The 23,009-nt window shown below is 45.6% G+C and overlaps 1 protein-coding gene across 8 annotated transcripts; it reads left to right on the top strand.

Annotated features, from left to right (window-relative positions):
* The first annotated feature begins 285 nt into the window (after positions 1 to 285).
* On the top strand, positions 286 to 21,594 carry LOC119464453 (uncharacterized). 8 transcript variants are annotated; one of them, XM_049655650.1, is made up of 4 exons: positions 346 to 396; positions 10,797 to 10,856; positions 20,326 to 20,771; positions 21,499 to 21,594. In XM_049655650.1, the coding sequence occupies exons 1-3, from the start codon at positions 391 to 393 to the stop codon at positions 20,767 to 20,769; spliced, it is 510 nt and encodes a 169-aa protein (XP_049511607.1). In that variant the 5' UTR covers positions 346 to 390; the 3' UTR covers positions 20,770 to 20,771; positions 21,499 to 21,594. The 8 variants fall into 8 exon arrangements, with proteins under 8 accessions (XP_037581365.1, XP_049511606.1, XP_049511607.1 ...); XM_037725437.2 differs by lacking the exons at positions 10,797 to 10,856; positions 20,326 to 20,771; positions 21,499 to 21,594 and adding exons at positions 2,139 to 2,647; positions 11,830 to 11,902 and having other exon boundaries at positions 286 to 396; XM_049655649.1 differs by lacking the exons at positions 10,797 to 10,856; positions 20,326 to 20,771; positions 21,499 to 21,594 and adding exons at positions 2,139 to 2,647; positions 3,315 to 3,754 and having other exon boundaries at positions 286 to 396.
* The last annotated feature ends 1,415 nt before the right edge of the window (positions 21,595 to 23,009 follow it).

Raw genomic sequence — 23,009 nt, 5'->3', positions numbered from 1 at the left:
ATCAAAGCAAAAAACCACCCGTCCTATAACACAAATTCAAGAGGAAAAAAAAACACCAGGGAAAGTTAGAGACAGAAAGGGCGACAACCTGGAAACAGGGATGGGCGGAAGTGACGTCAGCCTCTGGGAAAACCACTCCCGGTTCAAACTTTAAGGCGAGCTGAGCGGCCTACTTTCGTTCATACTTAGAGTGCAACAGGTAAGTAACCGCGACGACGGACTCGCAGAACTGTTTCCACGTCACTTCCTCTACGCCCGCGGATTCGAGTTGCCTTTTTCTTTCGAGTTGAAAGCTTGACGCCTCCCTCGAGTCTGATATAAAAGGACCCACTCTGGAACGGGAATCACTCATTCCAACGATCTCGGCAGAAGACACCAACCTCCGCTAAAATGAAGGTGAGTTTTCATTCGGCCGCTTATTTGCAGTAGCATTGTCCGTTCTGTTCACACGATGCATATATCCGTTGGCAGCTTCATATTTAAGTGCCTTAAGCTCTACAGTTTGATACGGTGCATTCTTAATTACAGTGTTATTAGCGTGGATTCATTCATATTGCCTTACTACAGTTCTCTGTTACAGTATAGTATTTCTATATTTCTAAAGAATTATGTTACGCTAGCTATAACAGTAGAAAGTATGCAAGTTCGTACGAGAGCTCTACCCTGCAACTAGGTTTGCCAACTCCCGAGCGGTATAATCTGAAAGAGGGGGGTCGGCTAGCAACGAACATCTTTAGCAGTACCAGGAAACGCTAGTCTGCAAGTGCAAACAAGTTTCTTCACTTTTTAAATGTGTGTGTAACCTCGTAATTGAGAAATACTTTAACGAACCCTCTAGTTTAACCCAGAGATAAATAACAGGGCCGCAGGTTTCAGCTTCGCTGCTTAACCATCTTCACAGAGTGGGAGGGCCGGCCAATTTATTTTTTAGTCCTACAATATCGCTACTTGCAACAAGTATGGTCCAGTAGTTGCCTAGTTAACACGGCTAACAATACAGAGAGAACATAGAGACAGGCTGAATGGTTAGGGCTTACAACAAAACTGAAACATCTACAAAAATCTAGCCGCCTTTGTGTTTACGAATGCAACAGAAGATAAAAGAAAAAATTGTAGAACGCTAGATCTGCCAGACCCCATAAAAAGAAAGCTGGTGTGTTTATGGCTATTCAGCAGTAGTCGAGGCATTTGACCATCCCGACTTGGTCAAATCCAGGCTCCGGACATTTTCTCAGAAGTCGGGACTGCCCCGTTCAATTCGGCGTGGTTGGCTGCCTTGGCAGCCCTACCTACAACTGATGTTCAAAACCAACATCTTAGCCAAAAACACATTAAAAGTCCTGGTAAAAAAGAGTTATGAAGACCTCACGCACTGTAGGTAATCAGTCTTATACGAAGCATTTCGCAAGTCCGACTATCCAACATCAGTACCGGGCTGTTCTGTCCGGGGAACCTGGTTTAATCCCACCATCAGAAATGTAATTCTTTTTATTGAACAGACCAGGACGAAACGCTAATGGAACCTGGTTTTGGTACGTTTGGCACCCCGGAAAGAAGAAAAAGACATTACATTCCATAAACTATATATACATAACTTGTAAAAACTGACCATAAAATTTCATTTATAGCTTCAATATAATATTTTGTCGAAATATAATATGAGAACAGTCATATAGAGCACGGGTGGTGCGGGTACGGTAGGTATTCTAGCCCCTCTGCTGCGGGGTCATGACTTATACTTAATATACACCAAAGTAATGAAAAGGCAAACTATCTAATGGCGTTAAATCCAAACGATCACTAAAATGGCAGTACTTTCGGCAACAACGAACGGGTCTTACGATAGAAGTTTCCCTACAAGAAAAGCTTATTGTCTCACAGAGTAAGAGTGGGTCGCCTTGATATTCTATAAGGAAGGTATGCTGCAGAGCGTAACCACGTCATACAACCGTGAATACAGGCGAAGAAGTAAAAATGTCGCGATACCCTGGCCAACAATCATTAAGCTTTTTGCTTGTGACATCGCTTTTTCAATACACAAAAGTGTATTTCACATCAACCTAAAATTTACTTGACTGTTTCACTTGGCAATTTGACACCGAATAATGCTATCGGTGGATTCATCTTTCGAAACGCAGACTTTCGCCGCCACTCTCTGCGCCCTCCTAGTCGGCAGCGTTTACGCTGAGGAAGCCGCCAAGACGGAAAAGGTCGAGGCGCGCGGTGGCTTTCTGGGCGCGGGTCTCGGAGTCGGCGGCTACGGTGCCGGTGTGGGACCCGTTGTCGGAGGTGTTGGTCTGGGACATGGTGGTCTCGGAGGATATGGCGGAGGCTTCCAGTCCGGCTATGGCTCTCAGGCCGGTGGCCACCAGGCTGGATTCCAGAGTGGCGCTGCCGGACACAACCAGGGGTCTGCGGGTTTCGCCGGCGGTGCTGCCAACAGGAACGTGAACGCCTACAACCACAACCGCGGCTACAGCCACAGCTCAGGATTCTCGGCCTCTGACAGCAAGAACTTCGGTGCCGGACACAAGCAGGGATCGTCCGGATTCCAGGGTGGTGCTGCCGGACACCAGGGAGGCTACGGACAGTCGTCGTTCGGACACCAGGCCGGTGGGGGCTACGGCGGTGGATACCTCGGCTAAAGGTGGGTACCTCGCAGAAGAAAACGATACAATGTCTGACGAGCACCACATTACATAACCGTCATCGAAAAACGGTGCCTCATAGATTAAAGTGCTATGTGTGCTAAGCGCGTGACAACGCATAAGCCGGCAGTACGTGGCTTTCCGTAACAACTATCTTATTTGCTCAGAGAAATTGCTCTCTCGAACGTGTACTGCACATCCAGTGTGGGTTCCCATTTACTGCCATATATATATATATATATATATATATATATATATATATTTATATTGACTTTATGTGATGACGTCAGAATAACTTTTAATGCTACTTACTGAACCAGCATGAAAGCAATCAAAAACCAAAGAGCAGATGAAACAACTTATTAGAGGCTGGACGAGTGTTGAGGAAAAGAAGCTGAGTAATGTACCTTTCGTAAGGATGCAGGGACAAATCAGACATATTAAGAAAAAGATCGGCATAGATTGATATAGCGGTGTTCAGGAATACCTATACTGCAACATATGAAAACAAATACAAACATTTTTTTATTGTTTACGGGCACCATATTGCATTAAGGCGCTGAATTAATCATTTTTTTTTATTTTAGAACCAGTGAAAGTAAGCAGTAATTATTTGTTGTCGCATATTTTATTCACACCTACTAAAATATTTTCTTTTTCTTGCAGGGTCTCTGCTTTATCGCCAGATGAACATATATGCTCTGCCTCGCTGCAAGGGCACATGTGTAGGGAATAAACTGTGGTATTCCTTATTTAAGCACAAATGTCTTTTTTTCTGATGGTTTATACGCTAAAAGCATGATTAGCTTGCAATGGCTTGCTTCCATCACGCCGAAGACAACCTGTGATGGAATAGTTCAAGAATTGCGCCAGCATTGAAGGACGGTCGTAGTGACCATGAGGTCAGGAAGGAAATACATCAAGTTTGTTATCCGCTATCACTGAGAATGGTCCTGCTCACCCAGAGGTGGCAAAGAGTGGTACATTTGAACAATTTTTGACCAATGATCAGTGGCATCACTCGGCTTACTGGCATCCGCTACAGTTACCGGCATCCGATGCGGCTGCTCGGCAGTGAAGTGGTTCTATGTGAGGAAGGGAAAGCTTGGCGCTATCTTCTGCAGCCATTGAGGGAGCACGGCTCGGCATGCCATCACCCCTCCCAATGCCCTCTTCTCTTTATCTTTTGAACACCCTCTTATTTCTTAACGCACGTTTTCTATAGTGAACGTGAAATAATTTAAAAGGTCTAAACTCCAATTTAGGCATGTATTCGGCTTTTATTAAAATTAAAAAATGTCGCAGTTTCGCCCGAAAGGCGAAGCACCAAGCGATAGCAAATTAGTAGAGAGCTATACGGAGTAAGGACAGTGGTTTTATCAGCTGTATAAACTTGGACATGCAGCAGCACCAGCAACGCGCAGAACTGTTGTCGACGCCCTCGGTGTTTTGCCCGCGTTCGCACCGAACGCGCGCGGCGTTGGTGACTGTTGCCGGTGCCTCTGGGGGCGGCTCGGAGGTTTCCGACGAGATCAGAATGGGACGCTCGTCGAGCAGCGTCGGAAATCTTACCCACCTTCTCGCCTCTCAACGTTTTTATATAAATACGCATTTGGTGCCGCAGCTAAACGTCGCCTCCCCTCCCTCCCTCCCTCCTATCCCCCCACGGCCTTTCGCGCAATAGAAGTCGCGTTTGCTCTCTATATATGGTGATTGTAAAGGAGGAAAGAGACGATTAATTCTGCAGCCCTTCAGGGAGCACGGCGCAGAACGCGCGTTTGCATTCCGACGTGCGTTCGCCCCCTTTCACTCGCACGTACAGCGTCCGGAGCGCGGCGACGATTTCATCGCCGTTGACGTCATACGAAACCTCACGGCGACGGCGACGACGACACCGACGGCAGCAATACGCTTTGTAGTGTCTATATAATTGCTATCGCAATAAAAAAATCATGATGGCAGTTTGACATTTCACGTTTTGGAAGCGTTGTAGAAATTGTGCCGCTAGACAATCCCAAACATCCGCCCACCATGGTTCTGAGTGGCGCTGGCTAACACTCCTAGGGCCAGATCCAGTAAAACATAAATACCCAAGTTAGTGGACGAATTGATGGCCGTCGCCGTAGCACAATTGGTAGTGCAACGCACGCGTAATGCGGAAGTTGTGGGCTCAGCTCCCGCCGGCGACAAGTTATCTTTTCGTCCACTTTCATTTCCCTTTTCTTCATTATTTTCTACATTCCAATTTCAACTACACTTAATTTCCCTGATGCTTTCGTTGGCATCGTTGTCTGTTGGCTTTATGTGGTTATGGCTAATAAAATCGAGCCCCTCGGTTCACATTCTTCTTTCGTATTACATCAAAATAGAATGACTTTTCCTTATGCCCGGAAACAGTTACTTAGTGGCAACCGCCGCAGAGCCGCCGCTTAGGTGCCTGCGCCTTATAAGCGGTCTGCACCCGGTGTAGTCCGCCCCACCAAATATACTTACTTGCGCCAGGGGTTTGACGATAACGGCAACAGCGCCAGGACACACAGCCTAGCGAGTAGTAATAGTAAAATTGGAAGGCCGTAGTAACAATTTGCCGTCAAACGTCAGATCTGTTATCAGAAGTCAGTACGTAATGCATTCGTAAAAACCCTTTGTGGCGTATCTTGTCGCCCAAACGATATTCGCCATCTCTCTTGCTTGCGCTTCCTTTCTGAAAAACTCTGCGTTCACTATTTTCCTGTCATGAATGATACGTCATGCTGACAACGCGTATCCCGTTCGTGACCCGGACGTACCGGCTATGCAGTGTTAGGAAAGGGAAAGCACGCAAGATTAATTCCGATTATTGTTGAGGGACAAGATAAGGGCCAGAGAGTGGAAAGTTTTTTAGTGTGTGTTCGCGAAGTGAAAATGCCGAAGTGTGCATGATCTGCATGCGAATGAACATGTCTGCAATCGAGATCGGAAGTGTTAAGATTAGTGAGCAAAGCTCGACAAGCGTCAGTGCGCGACGCTCAGCAATGAAGCTTAGTGGCCATGGAGTAATGCTACTGAGCTCTAGGTCACGCGTTTGACCCCGGTCACGGCGGCCGCATTTCGGTGGGAGCGAAATGCAAAATCTCTCGTTTACTTGTAGATATAAGCACACGGTAAATAACCCCAGCTGGTCAAGATTAATTTGGAGTACCACACTACGGCGTGTCTCATAATGAGATCATGGTTTTGGCACGTTATACCCCAGAAATTTTTTTCGGCGATGAATCGTGGGTCATGGTCGTTTGGAATGTCGTATGTACGTGTTCCTGTATAAGCTACCGGTACCGTATTCATTTATAGCCCGAGTGCCACCGACAGTGTTAGCTATGGATGCAGCATGATACGCCTCTGGCCTGTGCGAATATATATATATATATATATATATATATGCATACAAGATGAAGGGTTCCGCGCCAGACACGAAGGTATATTCAAAAAAGGAAAAAAAGACGAACGTTTATGGCATATTTACTGACTGGCGTTTCGGACGAAGGCCGGTCCTCCGGCCGAAACGTCAGCCAGTAAATATGCCATAAACGTTCGCCTTTTTTCCCTTTTTTGAATATATATATATATATATATATATATATATATATATAACTACAGCGGATGCCAAGTGCGGCTTGCAGGAAAGTGTGGCCGGCAATTAAACCGTGCCAATATGCCGTGCCACAAACAGTGACCCGTTGGTGGGTTCACACGAAAGACATGCGGAGTCAAAGATTGCCACTGAGGAATATGTCTCCTGTGACGCACTTCTGACGTCGCTGATGTGCTGCCATCAGGCAGCCAATACGGATGGAAACTAAAACAAATGTCGGGTAGACTGTATCAAGGATGCAGCCGTTGTAAGGTACGTTAAACGTCTTATGCGTGCTATAGAGGGTGTATGGGCACCAAACGCACGTTACATTTATTTACGCGTTAGAAAACATTGCATGCTTAACTTTTGCTACAGCTAGTGGGGGTCTTATGGTGTAATTTTGCAATCGCGCTTACTCCCTATTCGTAGTGGGCCGTTATCTTTTCGGCAGTTCTTTTTTCTTCTTGTAAAGGACGTTTGGGTGCCAGCCACGTTCGCACCGACTCTATGACATCCCACGCCTAGCGCATGAAATTGAGACTAGTTCTTTCGAAATAGAGGCTGCTTGAATACATACACATTACTTCTGTACAAAGAATATCTCCGGAGCTCCGCGCGTCCACTTATTCATCCACTTGGCCCCGACCTTCCCGGTGGTTTAACTCGCCGAGAGTAAGTTGCGTTCAGAAGGATACCTGTGAGCATCGCATTCACTCTTCCTGTTTGGTCCACGTGGACAGGCGGTGGTCCGGCATCTCCTGGACCCTGCCCTTTCGGTCCCGAACGTGCCACAGAGGTAGCGCTATAGACCACCTCATCAGAAGCGGTAAAGACCTTCAGACGGCCCGCGCCTACCATCTACGAAGCCTGTGCAAACACCCCGGCCGTCTGCCTTACCTCAGCCAATGGACACGTGACCTTCTGTACAGGCTTCTCCCGGATTTTATCCAGGACACAGGCCGTTATATTTTTATTTAATTTAGGCCGCCGGGAGTACTTGCGCAATAAATGAAATGCGGTCTGCAACTTTTGTGTGGGTATATAGCAGCCACATCAAAGCGCAACATGCTGAACGTTTTACGATTTGAATGCTTGTTTTTTTGTAAGATAATATTTTTCCCCAAGTCAATTTTGCCCCAATTCTCAGATTGGAGAAGTGTACGAGTGACTTGAGAAAGCGAAAGGTGTGAAATCTGCTTATCATAAGCTAATTTGTGGTTCGAGCAACGGTTGTTGCCGTATCTGATTAAAAGTCAAATTTCTAATCAGGTTTATTTCTCCATACAGAAATGGAGGAAAGCCTCAGTGCGCAAACGTGAACCTTTTGAGTTCTCTGCGAAGGCTTTCCAATGCAAACACGCCATAGAAATTCAAAAGACCACTAGGATGTATAATATGGCAACACTTCTATTACTTGACAGCTCCTACTAAGACTTATGTCCTAAATCAGTTGTGTCAAACTGCCTTATGTTTGACCTGCTACCTATAACTTTGCTTTTTAATAGCAAAGACCGATATCTCAACCACTGACAATCAAAGTGAAAGCACCCATCTTTTTTCAAAATATACCTTTTCTACGACGTATAAGAAAGACTATATACCGTTCTCGACTACCTGAGAATGTGCAAGTAGTTCGATAATTCTTCTAAGCCGCTGATGCGCATAATACGTTATCTGCTCTTTCCCACTTTCCGTTTATCAAAGAGAAGGTTTGCTAAGAGTTTAGGCTTTCGAAAAAAATCTTCCGAACGCACGGCAGCACATAGGTGCAGCCCTCGAACGCTCTCGGATATCCGATGAAAGCGACAAACCACCCGTCCTATATCACCAGTTCAAAGAGGAAAGAAAAAAAAACAACGGAAAGTTAGAGATAGAAAGGGCGACAACCGGAGAGCAGGCATTGGAGGAAATGTCGCAAGCGTCTGGAAAAGCCACTCCTGGGGTGCTATGCAGGAAAGCCCCAGTTAGGCAAAGTTCGGATCTGCGCGAGCTCTGGCAACGCCCTCAGATTAATGACCTGGTGGTATCGAGACGTAAAATCTTCCCTCTGCACGCGTCTAGTTTCATTGGCTTTTCTAGATTCACTCTTGGGTTAACTCTACCCTCAACTAGCCTTTGGCTTTGGGGCCACATGTGCACACAATTGTATTTATTTTATCAACTTTGCGAAATAAACTTCAACATGACTTGGACTTTACTTCACAAGTGGCCGAAAAAGGAGTAATGTGGTCAAACCGTCGGTGCCTTCTTTCATGTGTTTATTGTTGCATCCAGTGCATTCATTCCCTGCACAAGTAATTTATAGAAAGAAATTTTATCTTTTAACGTATTAGAAAGAAAGCAAAAGGTTTGCGCGAGAATGCGCCCCGTCTGCACTCTTCAGACAGATAATGTCCGAAAGAGGAGGCACGCCCGTGACGAGCACTATCTTTGTGCACCGACTGACGTCGTGCAAGCTCAGGTGAGCGAGAAGCTCGGGGCATCCTGCACAGCACCCCTGGTTCAAACTTTGGAGCGAGCTGATAAGGACGCCTTCGTCTTGTGTCCTACTTTCGTTCATTCGATAACTGCGACAACAAACTCGCAGAACTCTCTCCACGTCGCTTCCTCTACGCCGGCGGATTCGAGTTGTCTTTTTGTTTTGAGTTGAAGGCTCGGCGCTTCCCTCCAGTCCGGTATAAAAGGAGAGCCACTCTGGAACGGGGAATCATCACTTCCAAATATTTCTGCTGAAGACACCAGCCTCCGCCAAAATGAAGGTGAGTTTGCGTTCTGCCGCTTGTTTGCAGTGGCATTGTCGGTTATGTTCACACGATGCATGTAATCGTTGACACACTGATATTTAGAGAGCATGAAGTTATATACAGCTTACTACGGTGTATTCTTATCTGTGGTATTATTCCCATAGAACCATTGTTTTAATCTTACTACAGTTCTCTGTTAACGTATAATATTTCTTTATTTTTTAACTATTTATGTTAGCGCCAGCTAATGTAGTAGAAAGTATAGAAGTTCATACGGCAGCGTTACCCTAGAACTGATGCTCAGAAAAAAACGTGTTAAGGAAAGAACAAATCGAAACACTTGGTAAAAAGAAAATTACGCAAATTAAAAATTCTACGCAGTGCAGGAAATCAATGATAAGCGAAGAATTTTGCAAGTACCTGAATATCCAGCATCAGCATCGGGCATATAACTTTTGTGGTTGAAGAATGACCGCAGCAGTAGCCGGCCTGAGGGCCTGTTATTGCTTGAAGAAAAGTATATATATACCGTGTGACATTACTTAAGGTCGCATGTCATTTATAATTTCAATTCAATATCTTCAGTGTTCTAAATGTAGCATAAAGACAGTGGGAGATCGTGGGCAATATGGGTATAGTGCGGCTAGCGACCCTAGTCGGGACCATTACTTACAGATCCTAAACCTCGTATACGCTAACGTAGCCATAAGGCAAACTCTTCAAATGGCGCTAAATTTGTACTATCACTAAAATGACGGCGCTAACATTGATGGAGTGTGAAACGCTCAGAACATTGATGAAAATAAATGGGCGGCTAAAGTGCACAAGTATCTCTACATGAAAAGCGTAGACACAGAATGGAGGAAGAGGTCAAGGAAGTTGGCAACCAAGTACAGGATAACCGAAACTGCAAATAGACAACCAGGAGTCATCAGAAAGAAAGTGAGAGAAATAGAGACCGTGAATTGGATGCAAAGAATGGAAACAAAAAGGACAATGGAGATTTACAAGAATGAGAAGAAAGAAATTAGAAGAGAAAATCTGTACGATAACACAAAGGGCAGTGCCTTGCTATTTGAGGCTCGAGCCGGTTGCCTAAGGACGAAAACATATCGGAACAAATATTCGGAACTAGATGAGACATGTATATGCTGCAGTAAAGATCCAGAGACCACTCAGCACATCCTAATGGAATGCGACGGGATCCACCCAGCGAGAACCGTAGGTAACGTGCAACTCCCAGAAGCGCTTGGGTTTAAAGTGGAAGGAAACATAAACAGATCAGCCGTAGAGATCAGCAAGAGACGATTAGAGTACTGGTGGAAAAAAAGCAGGGAAAAGATGGATACGACCTGATCTCTTAAAATCATAGCCAGCGGCACAAGGCAAATTTTTGAAAAATAAAAATAAAATGAGAGGTATACAAAAATGCTAGATAAAGAACATGTACAGTATACCTGATTAAATCAAGCAGGCTAGGTGACTATTTGTCGCCGCCCCGTTTCAAAGGGGATGCCAATAAATCATCATCATCATCATGTACAATATAGATCGCCCTGCAAGAACGCCTAGACTATATCACTGCCATAAGCAGTGTTACCCTATAAAAATTATAAGCTGCACAGCATAATCATGCCGTTCTATTCGTGAATAAAACGAAGAAGTTTTAAACAAGTCGGGGTTCTATGGGGAGTACTCTAGAATGTAGTTACTTTAACATTCACTTAGCTGTTTCATTACGCGGTGTGAGACCGAATAATGTCAACGGTGGATCCGTCTTTCGAAACGCAGACCTTCGTTGCCGTTGTCTGCGCCCTCCTAGTCTGCAGCGTTTACGCTGAGAAGGAAAAGGTCGAAGCACGTGGTGGCCTTCTGGGCGCTGGTCTCGGTGGCTACGGCGCCGGTGTAGGACCCGGTGTGGGCGGCGTTGGTCTCGGAGGCGTGGGCCTCGGACATGGTGGTCTCGGAGGATACGGCGGAGGCTTCCAGTCCGGCTACGGCTCTCAGGCCGGTGGCCACCAGGGTGGATTCCGGGGCGGCGCCGCCGGACACAACCAGGGGTCTGCGGGTTTCGCTGGCGGTGCTTCCAACAGGAACGTGAACGCCTACAATGACAACAAGGGCTACAGCCACAGCTCAGGATTCTCGGCCTCTGACAGCAAAAACTTCGGTGCCGGACACAAGCAGGGCTCGTCCGGATTTCAGGGTGGTGCTGCCGGACACCAGGGAGGCTTCGGACAGTCGTCATACGGACACCAGGCCGGTGGTGGCTACCTCGGCTAAATGTAGGTACATTGTCGTAGAAAACTTTGCAGGGTCAGACGGCCACCACAATACATAACGGTCGTAGAAAATGACGGCGTATTGATTAAAGTGCTGTGTACGTGCGTGGCTTGCAACACTACCAGACACTATATATATATATATAGCTTATCCGCTGACGTCACCATAGGAGGCCTATAAATGATCACTGTCTGACTCACCAGTAAAAACAACGAAGAACCAGTGAAACTACGTGTTTGATGCAGGAATAGTGTTGAGTGTAAGAAAAATTTCCTTATTCAACCATTTGTAAGGATACAGGATCATATGAGCATTTTAATAATATGAACTGCGCAAATTGACACAGCGGTGTTTAGGAATGCCTAACGCAAGATATGAAAAATAATGCCCACAATTTTTTTTCAGTGTACGCATGGCACATTGCATAACTACACTGAAATAATCAATCGTTTATATTAGAACCCAGTGAAAGTAAATTGTAAATATTTGTTGTCTCACACTTTTAATTGCAGCATGTAACGATATTTTCTTTTTCTTGCAGAGTCTCTGCTGTATCACCAGAGGAACATCGATGGTCACACTCGCTGCAATGAACTCTGAGGAGGGAATAAACATGTTGTATTCCTTATTTGAGCGCAAATGTATTATTTAGTTTTTGTCGGTTGATATGGCATCAAGCTTGGAATAGCTCGCCTCTATCGCGCCGTGGACAACCTAAGATGGAATAGTTGAAGAAATGTCGTATTGGCAGATTCGGTCATCAAGGCAGTACATTGTGTTTCTTCCCCGCAATCACTGAGAATAGGCCTGCCCACCCGGACGTGACAAACAGTGGTAAATCGGCACGTTTTTCACCAATGATAAAGTATACTTACTTGGGCCAGGGGTCCAACTATAACGGCAGTACACAAATCATCATCACCATCATCATCATCATCATCATCTAATAACTCTTAAAGGCCCCTTTCGGAGTATTACATAAGAGGAGGGGGGCATAAACAGAAATACAGAGCAGTCATGATATCAAAAATTGTATGAACGCTAAATATAGAAAAATAAAAATAAACATACATATACACATTTATATATACACATATGTATATATACTTATATAACATATATATAAATAAATAAACATAACGCAATAGTATAGTAAGACGTGGCACAGGTGTAAAGAAGCTGATAAGGTTTAATAATGGGCTGTCAGTAACTGCTTGAATTTTGAGCTGTCACGCTCAATAGCTATTGATTGTCGCAGTTCGTTCCAGTGCTGTATTGTGATGGGCAGGAAAGATTTATGAAGTGCGGTGGTAGTCCGATGAAGACGTTGTACACTTAAACTGTTGAAAAGTCGACGAGAAGTGCGGTGAGGAGTAAGAAGAAGTGTATTCTGCAACTGGGGAAAATAGTGGTAGAGCTTGAGAAAACGACACAGTTGTGCAATTGTACGGCGAGTTGACAAGGACTGGTGATTAAGGGAAGGTTTAATGCTACTGATACTTGTGTTCCAATCGGACTGTGAAGCTATAGATCGCGCAGCCCGATTCTGTACAGATCCTAATGCCTAATCAAGTAAGTCTGATGAGGGCTCCAAATTGGTGATGCATATTCGAGTTTAGTGCGGATGAATGTTTCATAGGCACGTTTTCGAATAGAAGCGGGTGACATTGATAGGGACCTTTCGATCAAACCGAGTGATCTAGAACAATCAACCGCTAGTTGTGAGATGTGGTCAGACCAGGTGAGTTTGCTCGGTATTGTGACGCCTATGTAGCGATATGTATCTGTGGATGAGAGGACCGATGAATTGAGGGAACAGGGGTAAATGCTGTTGCTTCGCTGCCGAGAAATAGACATGGAATTACATGTTGAAGTGTTAAGTACCATAAGCCAGCGTGAGCACCAGTTAATTATTTTGTTGAGGTCATTTTGCAGCGACAAATGATCAGTTTCCGAAGTTATGTGCCGGTACAGGACGCAGTCATCTGTAAACAAACGCGCTGAGGATGCTATGTCGTTAGGGAGGTCGCTAATAAAAATTATAAACAAAAGGGGACCAAGGACCGAACCTTGACGAACGCCGGACCTCACGGTCTTGCTAACCGAGCTACGGTGTACTGGCACCAATGACTGTGTACTGGCACCAATTAGTAAGAAAACAATGGATCTATGATAATACTAAAGGGTCAAGACTGAGGCAAGAAAGCTTGGTCAATAGTTGACGATGGGATACACGATCAAATGCTTTTGAAAAGTTGAGGTAGATAACGTCTGTTTGGAAGCCGGAATCCAGATTGAGATGAATGTCTGTGGTGAACTCGAAAAGTTGTGTTTCACATGAAAGACCTCGCCGGAAACCATGCTGATTAGGAAAAAAAGAACGAGTTGTTATCCAGATGGGAGGCTACGTGGGAGTATATAAAATGCTCTAAGAGTTTGCAAGCTATGCATGTCAGAGAGATGGGGCGATAATTCGATGGATCGGAACGGCTGCCAGATTTGTGTATGGGAATGACATGGCTGATCTTCCAGTCTTCGGGAATCGAGCTGGTGGCAATGGATTGATCAAAAATAAATTTTTATATGGCACTGGAAATTGATTTCGTTCCTTTCAGGAGTTCAACAAGGTATGGTATCGGGGCCAGGAGTACTTGAAGTCTTCAGGTTATCGATAAATTTGGATATACATTCTGCTGTAATTCTTATGGGTGGCATTTGCGTGAGGTTGAGGAGAGGTAAGGGACGTATTACTTGGTTAGGTTCCTGAGTGAAAATTGAACAAAAATAATAATTCATGGCATCGCTGCGTTGATGAACAGGAACTTGGGAGCCATCTGGGTTGAGTAGGGCGATGTGTTGTGAGGGAGCAGATTTGTTTGTTAGTATATTCCAGAACTTTCGGGGGTTATCGCGAAGGATATTCAACAGATCCTGGTGATAAAATTTACGCTTTGTTTGTTTTAAAAGACTTGGAGTAATTAATTAAAAGCCTTGAAGTAATTGTCCCACTTTTATGAGGAGGAGGAGAGAGAGAGAGAGAGAAATAAACGTTTATTCTTGAAACAGTGTCCCGAGCGATGCCCGGTATCACCCTGAGGTGGGAAGGTTCCTTAGTCCAGGAACCCTCTGGCTTCGGCTGCCCTCTTGGCCCTGGCGACGAGTTGTCGTTGGTCTTCCAGGTCCCCGAGGGCGAGCTTGGCCTCCCACGTTTCGAATAGGTGTTCTTCGTTTGCTTGTGGTGCTCGGTGTGTGTGTGGTGGTGTGGAGGAGGAATAAACTTTTATTGTGGAACCATCACTTTATGATGGCCGGGCCTAAGCCTCCCATGAGGAGACGTCGTCCATGAGGGGGGATGTGAAGAGTTCACTTTTTTGGCTTCGCGGAACACACGTTTCTTTTTCGTTCAAAGCTTACGCAATGTGATTGAAAACCAAGGTTTATCGGAATCTCTGCGAATGCGCACGAGAGGCACGTACTTTTCCATCAGTGATATGGTCTGTTGTTTTTACGATAGCCAGTTCTGTTCGACGGTTATTGATTTGGCTGTCCTAGTGAAGTGCGTAAGAAACGCAGTGAGTTCAACGTTAATTTGAATGAAGGTAGCTCGGTTGTAGTCCCGGATATATATCGTTAAAGGCAGAGAGTTCGGTACCATAACTGAAAGCGAGAATAACAGTATTTTATGGTCACTTATTCCATCCATTATTTGCATTTGAGTAATTAACTGGGGATCTGAAGTTAGTACTAGGTCCACAACGTTGTTTCCGAGAGTTGGCATGGTGACAACTTGAGTGAAGTTGAACAATAGAGTTAGATCAAGAAATTGATTAGACAAACGTGAGCTAGTAGCAAGAATAATGTTTTAGTCAATGTCAGGAAAGTTAAAATCGCCGCATAATACAACATTTGCGCGGGGAAAACGGGAGTGGAAGTTGGATAGGATGGAATTAAGTTCGTTAGTGAAGGAAACGTCGCAATTGGGTGCACGGTAGTAGCAAACTCGAATAATCGTGCATGATGCGAGGATATCATTAGGCAAAGAATAAAGCCTAGCGCGTGGTGAAAGTCCATCAATTATGGGTTTTACGTGTCAAGTTATGAGGCACGGCCGTAATTTGGACCACCTGGGGTTCTTTAACGTGCAGCCCAAACCTAAGTACACGTGTGTTTTCGCCCTTCGCCCCCATAGAAATGCGGTCGCCGTGGCCGGCATTTGATCCCGCGACCTCGTGCTTAGCAGCCCAACACCACAGCCACTAAGCAGCCACTGCAGATACGCGGTGAAAGCAATATCTAAAAGCCGCGATACCGATTCGCCGTGAAGCCCCAGATCGGCGGTGACTAAGTCAAGAGTATACACTCTAAAACAACCTAACGCCCCTTGTGACGTATCTTGTCCTAAAATAATCGTCATCTTCCTTGCATGAGCTGTCTTTCTAGAAAACTTTCGGCTCGCTACTTTCCAGTCAAGACTGCTATCGTGAAGAGGCGTGTAATCGGCGTGAAACTCGTGACCTGAAAGTACTTGGAACGCAGTGTTAAAGAGAGGAAAGGTACTCAATATAGATGATGATATTATTTGGGCTCAAGATAAGCGTCAAAAATTGGAAACTGTTTTTAGAGCCTGTCCGAGATGTGAAAATGTCGAAGGGCGCTAGCTGTGCACGTAAGTGGGCATGTTGTGTTCGGGATCAGAAGCGCGAAGATTAGTGAGCAAGAGCTCAGCAGATCAGTGCGTAATAGTGAAGCTTAGTGGCTATGAAGTTGCTTCACTGAGTTCTAGGTCGCTGCTTCGATCCCAACCGCAGCAAACGCATTTTGATGTGGGCCTGATGCAATATATATATATATATATATATATATATATATATATATATATATATATATTCATCTTACTGCAGCGCGCACACAAGAAACGAGGACAATAAGGCGAAGGTGACAGACAGGCGCTGTCACCGCCTTATTGTCCTCCTTTCTTGTGTGCTGTGCGCGCTGCAGTTTCAAGATGAATAGTTACCAACTCGCCCAACTTTCAGTGCTTTTGCAATACATATATATATATATATATATATATATATATATATATATATTTTTTTGGGGGCCGCAACATTCATATGGGGACGAATTACCAACGAAACTGTTTAGACTGCATACATGGTCTGCATATATTATGAAATTATATACTTTTTTTCATATGGCACCACACTAAGCCGACACAAGCGCCACCGCGATCACCGCACCTCCGATGCATCTGCCGCAACCGCTGCTGCAGCCGCGCCGGCACCTCCGACGCGCGTGACGTTATAACCGCAGAAGCGCAGGCCACGTGCACAGGCGCCGTCGCCACCCTCTCCCCCCCCCCCCCCCCACTATTCGTCAAACAGGCTTTAAAACAAATAAAACGCATGAAGGCTAACTTGCTACACCAAGTGCACCTTCTTATACACATACCTGTAATAGCGGTTCTCTTACAACGCCGAATGTGTGTGGTGCTATTTGGACCCAAGATATTAAACTCATTTTTCGATGGTGAGAGAGTGCTTGAAGCCTCCTTCACCTCCGCAAGCGGGTTGGCCTGCTATTGCACTATCTCTGGAATCGGCGCCCTTATGCCTGTCCACACGCCTTGATACAGACCTAAGCCGGCCAGAGTGCCTCCCCCTACGTCCCCTCCCCTGGGAACGCAAGCGGGGGATGCATACGCGGGCTAGAGGTTAACAGCTTCTCTGTAAAACGCTCCTGTAACTATACTGAATTATATGTGCACGTTAAAGAACTCAAGATGGCCAAAATTAATCCGGAGTCCCCTACTACGGCGTGCCTCATACTCAGATCGTGTTTCTGGCACTTTATGCCCTGCCATTGAAGTTTCAGCGACGAAGCTTGGGTCGTAGTGGTTAAATGGGGTCTATACAGTTTCCCTGTATGCGCTACAGATACCGTATTCATTCATCACCCCAGCGTCGCGGACACCGACTGCTAGGGATGCAAATAGCCCGAGGTGCTTCTGGCCTCTGCAAGTATATATAGCTACTGAAGATGGCAGGTGTGGCTTGCAGAAAAAGTATTGCCGGCAATTGACCGTACCGAATATGCCTTGCCGCAAGCAATTACCCGTCGGATGATTCACACGAAAGACACACAGAATCAACGATTTCGACCGAGGAACATGTGTCATGTGAAGTGCTTCTGACTTCGTCGATGTACTCTCATCCGCGCTGGTCAGCTGATACTGACAGAAATATGGGTAGGCTGTATCAGGGATGCAGGCGCAGTAAGGTATGTGAAAACTCTTGTTTGTGCTGTGAGGGTGCACCGGTACCAAATACACAAGTTACACTATAATTCACGCATTAGAAAGCTTGCATACTTAGCTTATGACACAGTTAGTAGGGTCTTATGGTCTAATTTTGCAATCGCGTTCTCTTTTTCTTTTCTTTTTTTTGTGGAAAGTGTTTAGGCACTAAGGGCACAGAGGTGACCCCCCCCCCCCCCCCCCTTCCTGTAGTGCCACCCAAAACTTTCGTGCTCCAAAATGCCTCGGTGCATTCCCTGTACCCCGCTTCGTGCAGGGTAGAGAAAAGCACGTGTTCCGCTACAGCATCCGCCATGTTTGAGCTCACTCCGCGACGACCCACGTTTGGCGCATGGCTTTGAGTTGAGTTTTTCCCCAAATAGATGCGTTTAAATGCAGTACGCCACTTGTGTGGGTAGCAGCTGCCAGGAAGCGCGACTGCTCGACATGGTTCTAATGCGCGTTTTTGTAAGATGGTCTTTTCTCCAAGGCACTGGCAGAATTCTCAGACTGAAGAATTCTAGGAGTGCCTTGGCGAAACCGATAGGCGCGACATCTGCTTATCGTAAGCGACTTTGTGATTGGAGCGACGGGTGTTGCCGCATTTGATAGATCCCTAGTGCGCAAACTTGGATGTTGAGTTCTCTGTGAAGGTGTTCTAGTGCGAGCCTGCCATAGCAATTCAAAAGACGGGTAGGATGCGTAATAAGGCAACACTTCTTTTACTTATCAGCTCCTACTACGCCTTATGTCTTAAATCCGCCGTGCTAAACTGCCTTATGTTTGACCTGTCGCCTGTAACATCTGAAACTTTACTCTTTAAAAGTAAAGCACCGCTATCTGAACCATTGAAAATCAAAGCGAGAACGCACATTCTTTTCAAAACATAGCTTTTCTCCAATGTAGGAACGACTATAGGGTCTCAATAGCCAGAATGAATATAAAAGTACGCGGATCATACTTCTAAACATGTTATATGCATAACACGTGATCTGCTCTTTACCACTTGCTGCTTATCAAAGTGTAGGTTTGCCAACAAATTAGGTTTTCCAAAGAAAATCCTACCGAACACATCGCAGTACAGGTGCAGCCCTCGAACACTCTCGGATATCCGAAAAGAGCGACAAACCGCGCCGTTCTATACCACCAGTCCAACGAGAAAAAAAAAAGAAAAAAAAATCGACAGGAGAAAGTTGGAGAAAGAAAGGGCGACAACCGGGGACCAGGGAGGGGCGGAAGTGGTGCAAGCATCTGGAAAAGCCACTCCCATTCGAAACTTTAGAGCGAGCTGATAATGACGCCTTCGTCTTGCTGCCTACTTTCGTTTATTCTTTTGAGTGCGACAGGTAAATAACCGCGACGAACGACTCGCAGAAGCGGTCTCCACGTCACTTCCCCTACGCCGGCGGATTCGAGTTGTCTTTTTGTTTCGAGTTGAAGGCTTGACGCTTCCCTTGAATACGGTATAAAAGAGGAGCCACTCTGGAACGGGGAATCACAACTTCCAAAGGTCTCGGCAGAAGACACCAACCTCCGTCAAAATGAAGGTGAGTTTGCGTTCGGGCGCTTGTTGGCAGTAGCACTGTCGGTTCTCTTCGAACGATGCGTATAACCACCGAAAACATTATATATAGAGAGCATTGCATTCTACAGGTTTATTACGGTGTACTTTCATTTGCAGTCTTAGTAACGCAGATTATATGCTGTAGTTTTACTTCAGATCTCCGTTGGCCCGTAAAGCATTCCATCTTTCTCAATATTGATGCTAGCGCCAGCTAATGCAGTAGAAAGTAACAAGTACACGTGATATCGCTTCTCTGCAAATATGTTCAGAACCAACGTCTTAAAGGAACACGTGCAGACATCCCGTAAATAATAATAAGAAATATGCAGATCACACTCACTGTGGGGAATGAATACTGTGCGAAGCATTTTGAAAGTACTGCTGGCTATACAGTATACTCGTACATATAGCATCTGATCTCTTATGCCGGGGGAACTTGGTTCGATACAACCATCCGACTTGCAACTATATTTATTTATGAAGACCGGAACGATGCGCTGCAGAAACCTACTTGAGTGGCTGGTATCGCATTCGAAAGAGTAATATTACATATAAAATATTTAATTAACTAAATATAACGTTTCTTTTACAATTTCAATATCGTCAGTTGTCCAAATGTCGTATAAAGCAATTATAAAGTATGCATGGTTAGTGCGGATAGGGTGGCTATTCCAGACATACTAGTGCGGGGTCATCACTTATACTTCATATACGCCAAAGTAGGCATAAGGCAAAGTAATATTCAAATGGCGCTAAATTTGAACGATCACTAAAATAACGACGGCAACATCGACGGAGTGTACAATCGAAGTTGCCCTGCAAGAACGTCTATTGTATCCCATTCATAAGCACTGCTATCCTATAAAGGAGAAATGCTGCACAGTGAAACCACGTCTGCAATTGGGCCTACAGATTAATTTTTACAGAAGTCACGGTGCTATGATGAACTGTCATTGAGCTTTTCTGCGTATGACTTCGTTCTATTGCTATACGTAACAGTACACTGTGTTTATGTGCACTAAAATGCATTTCATACATATTTGACATTTACTTTACTCTTTCATTACGCGACGTGACACCGAATAATGTTAACGGTGGATCCATCTTTCGAAATGCAGACCTTCGTTGCCGTTGTCTGCGCCCTACTAGTCTGCAGCGTTTACGCTGAGGAGGAAAAGGTCGAAGCTCGCGGTGGCCTTCTAGGCGCTGGTCTCGGCGGCTACGGCGCCGGTGTCGGACCCGGTCTTGGTGGCGTTGGTCTCGGAGGCGTTGGCCTCGGACATGGTGGTCTCGGAGGATACGGCGGAGGCTTCCAGTCCGGCTACGGCTCTCAGGCGGGCGGTCACCAGGCTGGATTCCAGGGCGGTGCTGCCGGACACAACCAGGGGTCAGGGGCTTTCGCTGGCGGTGCTTCCCACAAGAACGTGAACGCCTACAATGACAACAAGGGCTACAGCCACAGCTCAGGATTCTCGGCCTCTGACAGCAAGAACTTCGGTTCCGGACACAAGCAGGGCTCGTCCGGATTCCAGGGTGGCGCTGCCGGACAGCAGGGAGGCTACGGACAGTCGTCGTTCGGACACCAGGCGGGTGGCGGCTACGGCGGTGGATACCTGGGCTAGAGGTAGGTACCTCACAGAAGAAAACACTCCAATGCCCGACAACCACCGCAATACGCAACTGCCATCGAAAAACGGTGACGTATCGATTAAAGTGCGATGCGTCTGGCTTGCGACTTCACACTGGCCGGCGCTACAATAGGGTTTTCCACGTTAACAGGAAATCTCATTTGCTAAGAGAAAACGTCCTCTGTAACGTGGAACGTGTACGGTACTTCACTGTGTATTAATTCCCATTAAGGGCGCAGGAAACTCGCATCTTTGTCAGTTCAATATATCAGACTTCGTTCCTCCAAGGACGTCGAGATAGGATGCCCTGTCCCTCTTATAGTCACTGTCCAACACTAGGATAGACTTATTCTACACACCACCGCGGAAGCAAAAAACTGTACATGCAGTAAAAAAATGTCTGTTTCTGCAGGAAACCAATGAAAGGTCAAAGAATAGATGAACTAAACCTGCGTTAAAAACAAAACTTGAATATTAAACCGTTCATAGTGACGATTTATTAATTTATAGGAAAAGAACAGCACAGATTAATATTTCTATGTTTATAAATACCCACTAGAGTATATAAAAATTGAATTCCCACTCTTTTAAATTATTTACCCACACCACATTCGCACTTGTGCTAAATAATCTGTTTTATGGCATAACCAAGTGACAGTAAGGTAAAGAATGTTTGAGGGTTGTAATCGTAATGCGTAACCATGTTTTCTATTTCCCTTGCAGAGTCGGTGCATTACCAGCAGAGGCACGTCGAGGGTCTGCTTCGGTAAAGGGACATCTCAGGGGAAAATAAAGGTGTCCATTTTATTTATGACGACCGATCTCTGATATTTCTTCTCGTTTCATGTGTCACAGATAGCTTGCATCTATCACGCCATGGGAAAATTAACCTGTGACAGAATAGCTGACCATTTCGGTCCTCAGTGATGGAGGCAGATCGGGCCACAAAACCATACTTCCTACTGCTTTCTCAATATTAGAGAGTTTTATGTGTCCCGTATTACGGTGTATGCAATGGCGTTTCTGTAAAACGGCTTACCGGGCGTTGACAGCTACACCTTATGACGCTTCGTCTAACCACAGTGCCTATTAGACACGTTTTCGTGTTCCATGAGTGTTCTTGCCGAAAAAAAAAACATTTGAAAGGGCAACATGTTCACCATTACGCCGCTGCCAAAACTTTACAGCAGCAGCAAAGTTGAATACACTTGCTTACTGCAATAATAGCTTTGTGTTTGTCTGCTGGGGCACTTTGCGCCACCAGGTGGGGTGCAATCCGGCAGTTATCGTTAGCCTTTCCGCTAATCCGAAAAACGCCATTGCGTATACGGGAATACCGGACATGCTAAACTCTCTATTGTTCTGAACAGGCCCGCGCACACCGAGGTTGCAAACAGAGCCACATTTCAGGACCCACGAAAAAGTACGCTTACTTGCGTCAGGGATTCGATGAGCATATACAACACGCGAACTGGAAGCATAACTACGACGGATTGCTGGTGCACTTAGCCGGGCAGATATGGCCCATAATTAAATGTCGCAAATATGCCATGACATAAGTAGTCACCCGTCCGCGGATTCCACCGGAGAGACAGAATCACCGCTTTCGACCGGGGAACACGTGTCATGTGACCGGTTGTCGCCGACACACTATAATTTGTCTGGACAGCCAATAGGGACAACGGGTGGTATGAAGTGAAAAAGGGGAGCGCATCAGGAAATGAACTCATGGTTGTTCACTCACCGCGTCCTGTGATTTCAGACCGAATTAAAATTGTGAATCTCACTGTGGAAAGGTGGAGGTGCAGTTAATGAGTCAGCAGCGTAGATAGGAAGATGAAAAATTAATGTCAATGATTTGATGAACAGCCAGATACGCTGGCATGTAAGCGTCGCTGGTCTGTCAAGAAGAAATACAGTCGAACGCATATGACGAACGCCTACAAAGCGATATGACCTATATAATGAAGGATAGATTATGTCCCTGCCGAATTCCTAACCAACTTCTGTATCGTGAAGATCGCTATAACAAATTTGCGTCTACAACGAAGAAATGTAGGAGTCCCCGACGGCAGATTTTTTGCTTTACAACAAACACTACGTAGCAGTGCCATAGACAGCCATCCGCAGCCGTCACCGAGGATTGGCGCTAACGAGACAACGCTAGCGATGCACTTCACGGACTTGCCCATGTCAGAAGTAATCCTGCTGCTATGCTCCTGGAATCGTTCAAC

The sequence above is a fragment of the Dermacentor silvarum genome, chromosome 9, assembly GCF_013339745.2.
Source record: "Dermacentor silvarum isolate Dsil-2018 chromosome 9, BIME_Dsil_1.4, whole genome shotgun sequence".
Classification (NCBI taxonomy): domain Eukaryota; kingdom Metazoa; phylum Arthropoda; class Arachnida; order Ixodida; family Ixodidae; genus Dermacentor; species Dermacentor silvarum.
Note: the sequence above shows the minus strand (reverse complement) of the source record. Positions and strands in the feature narration are given on the sequence as shown.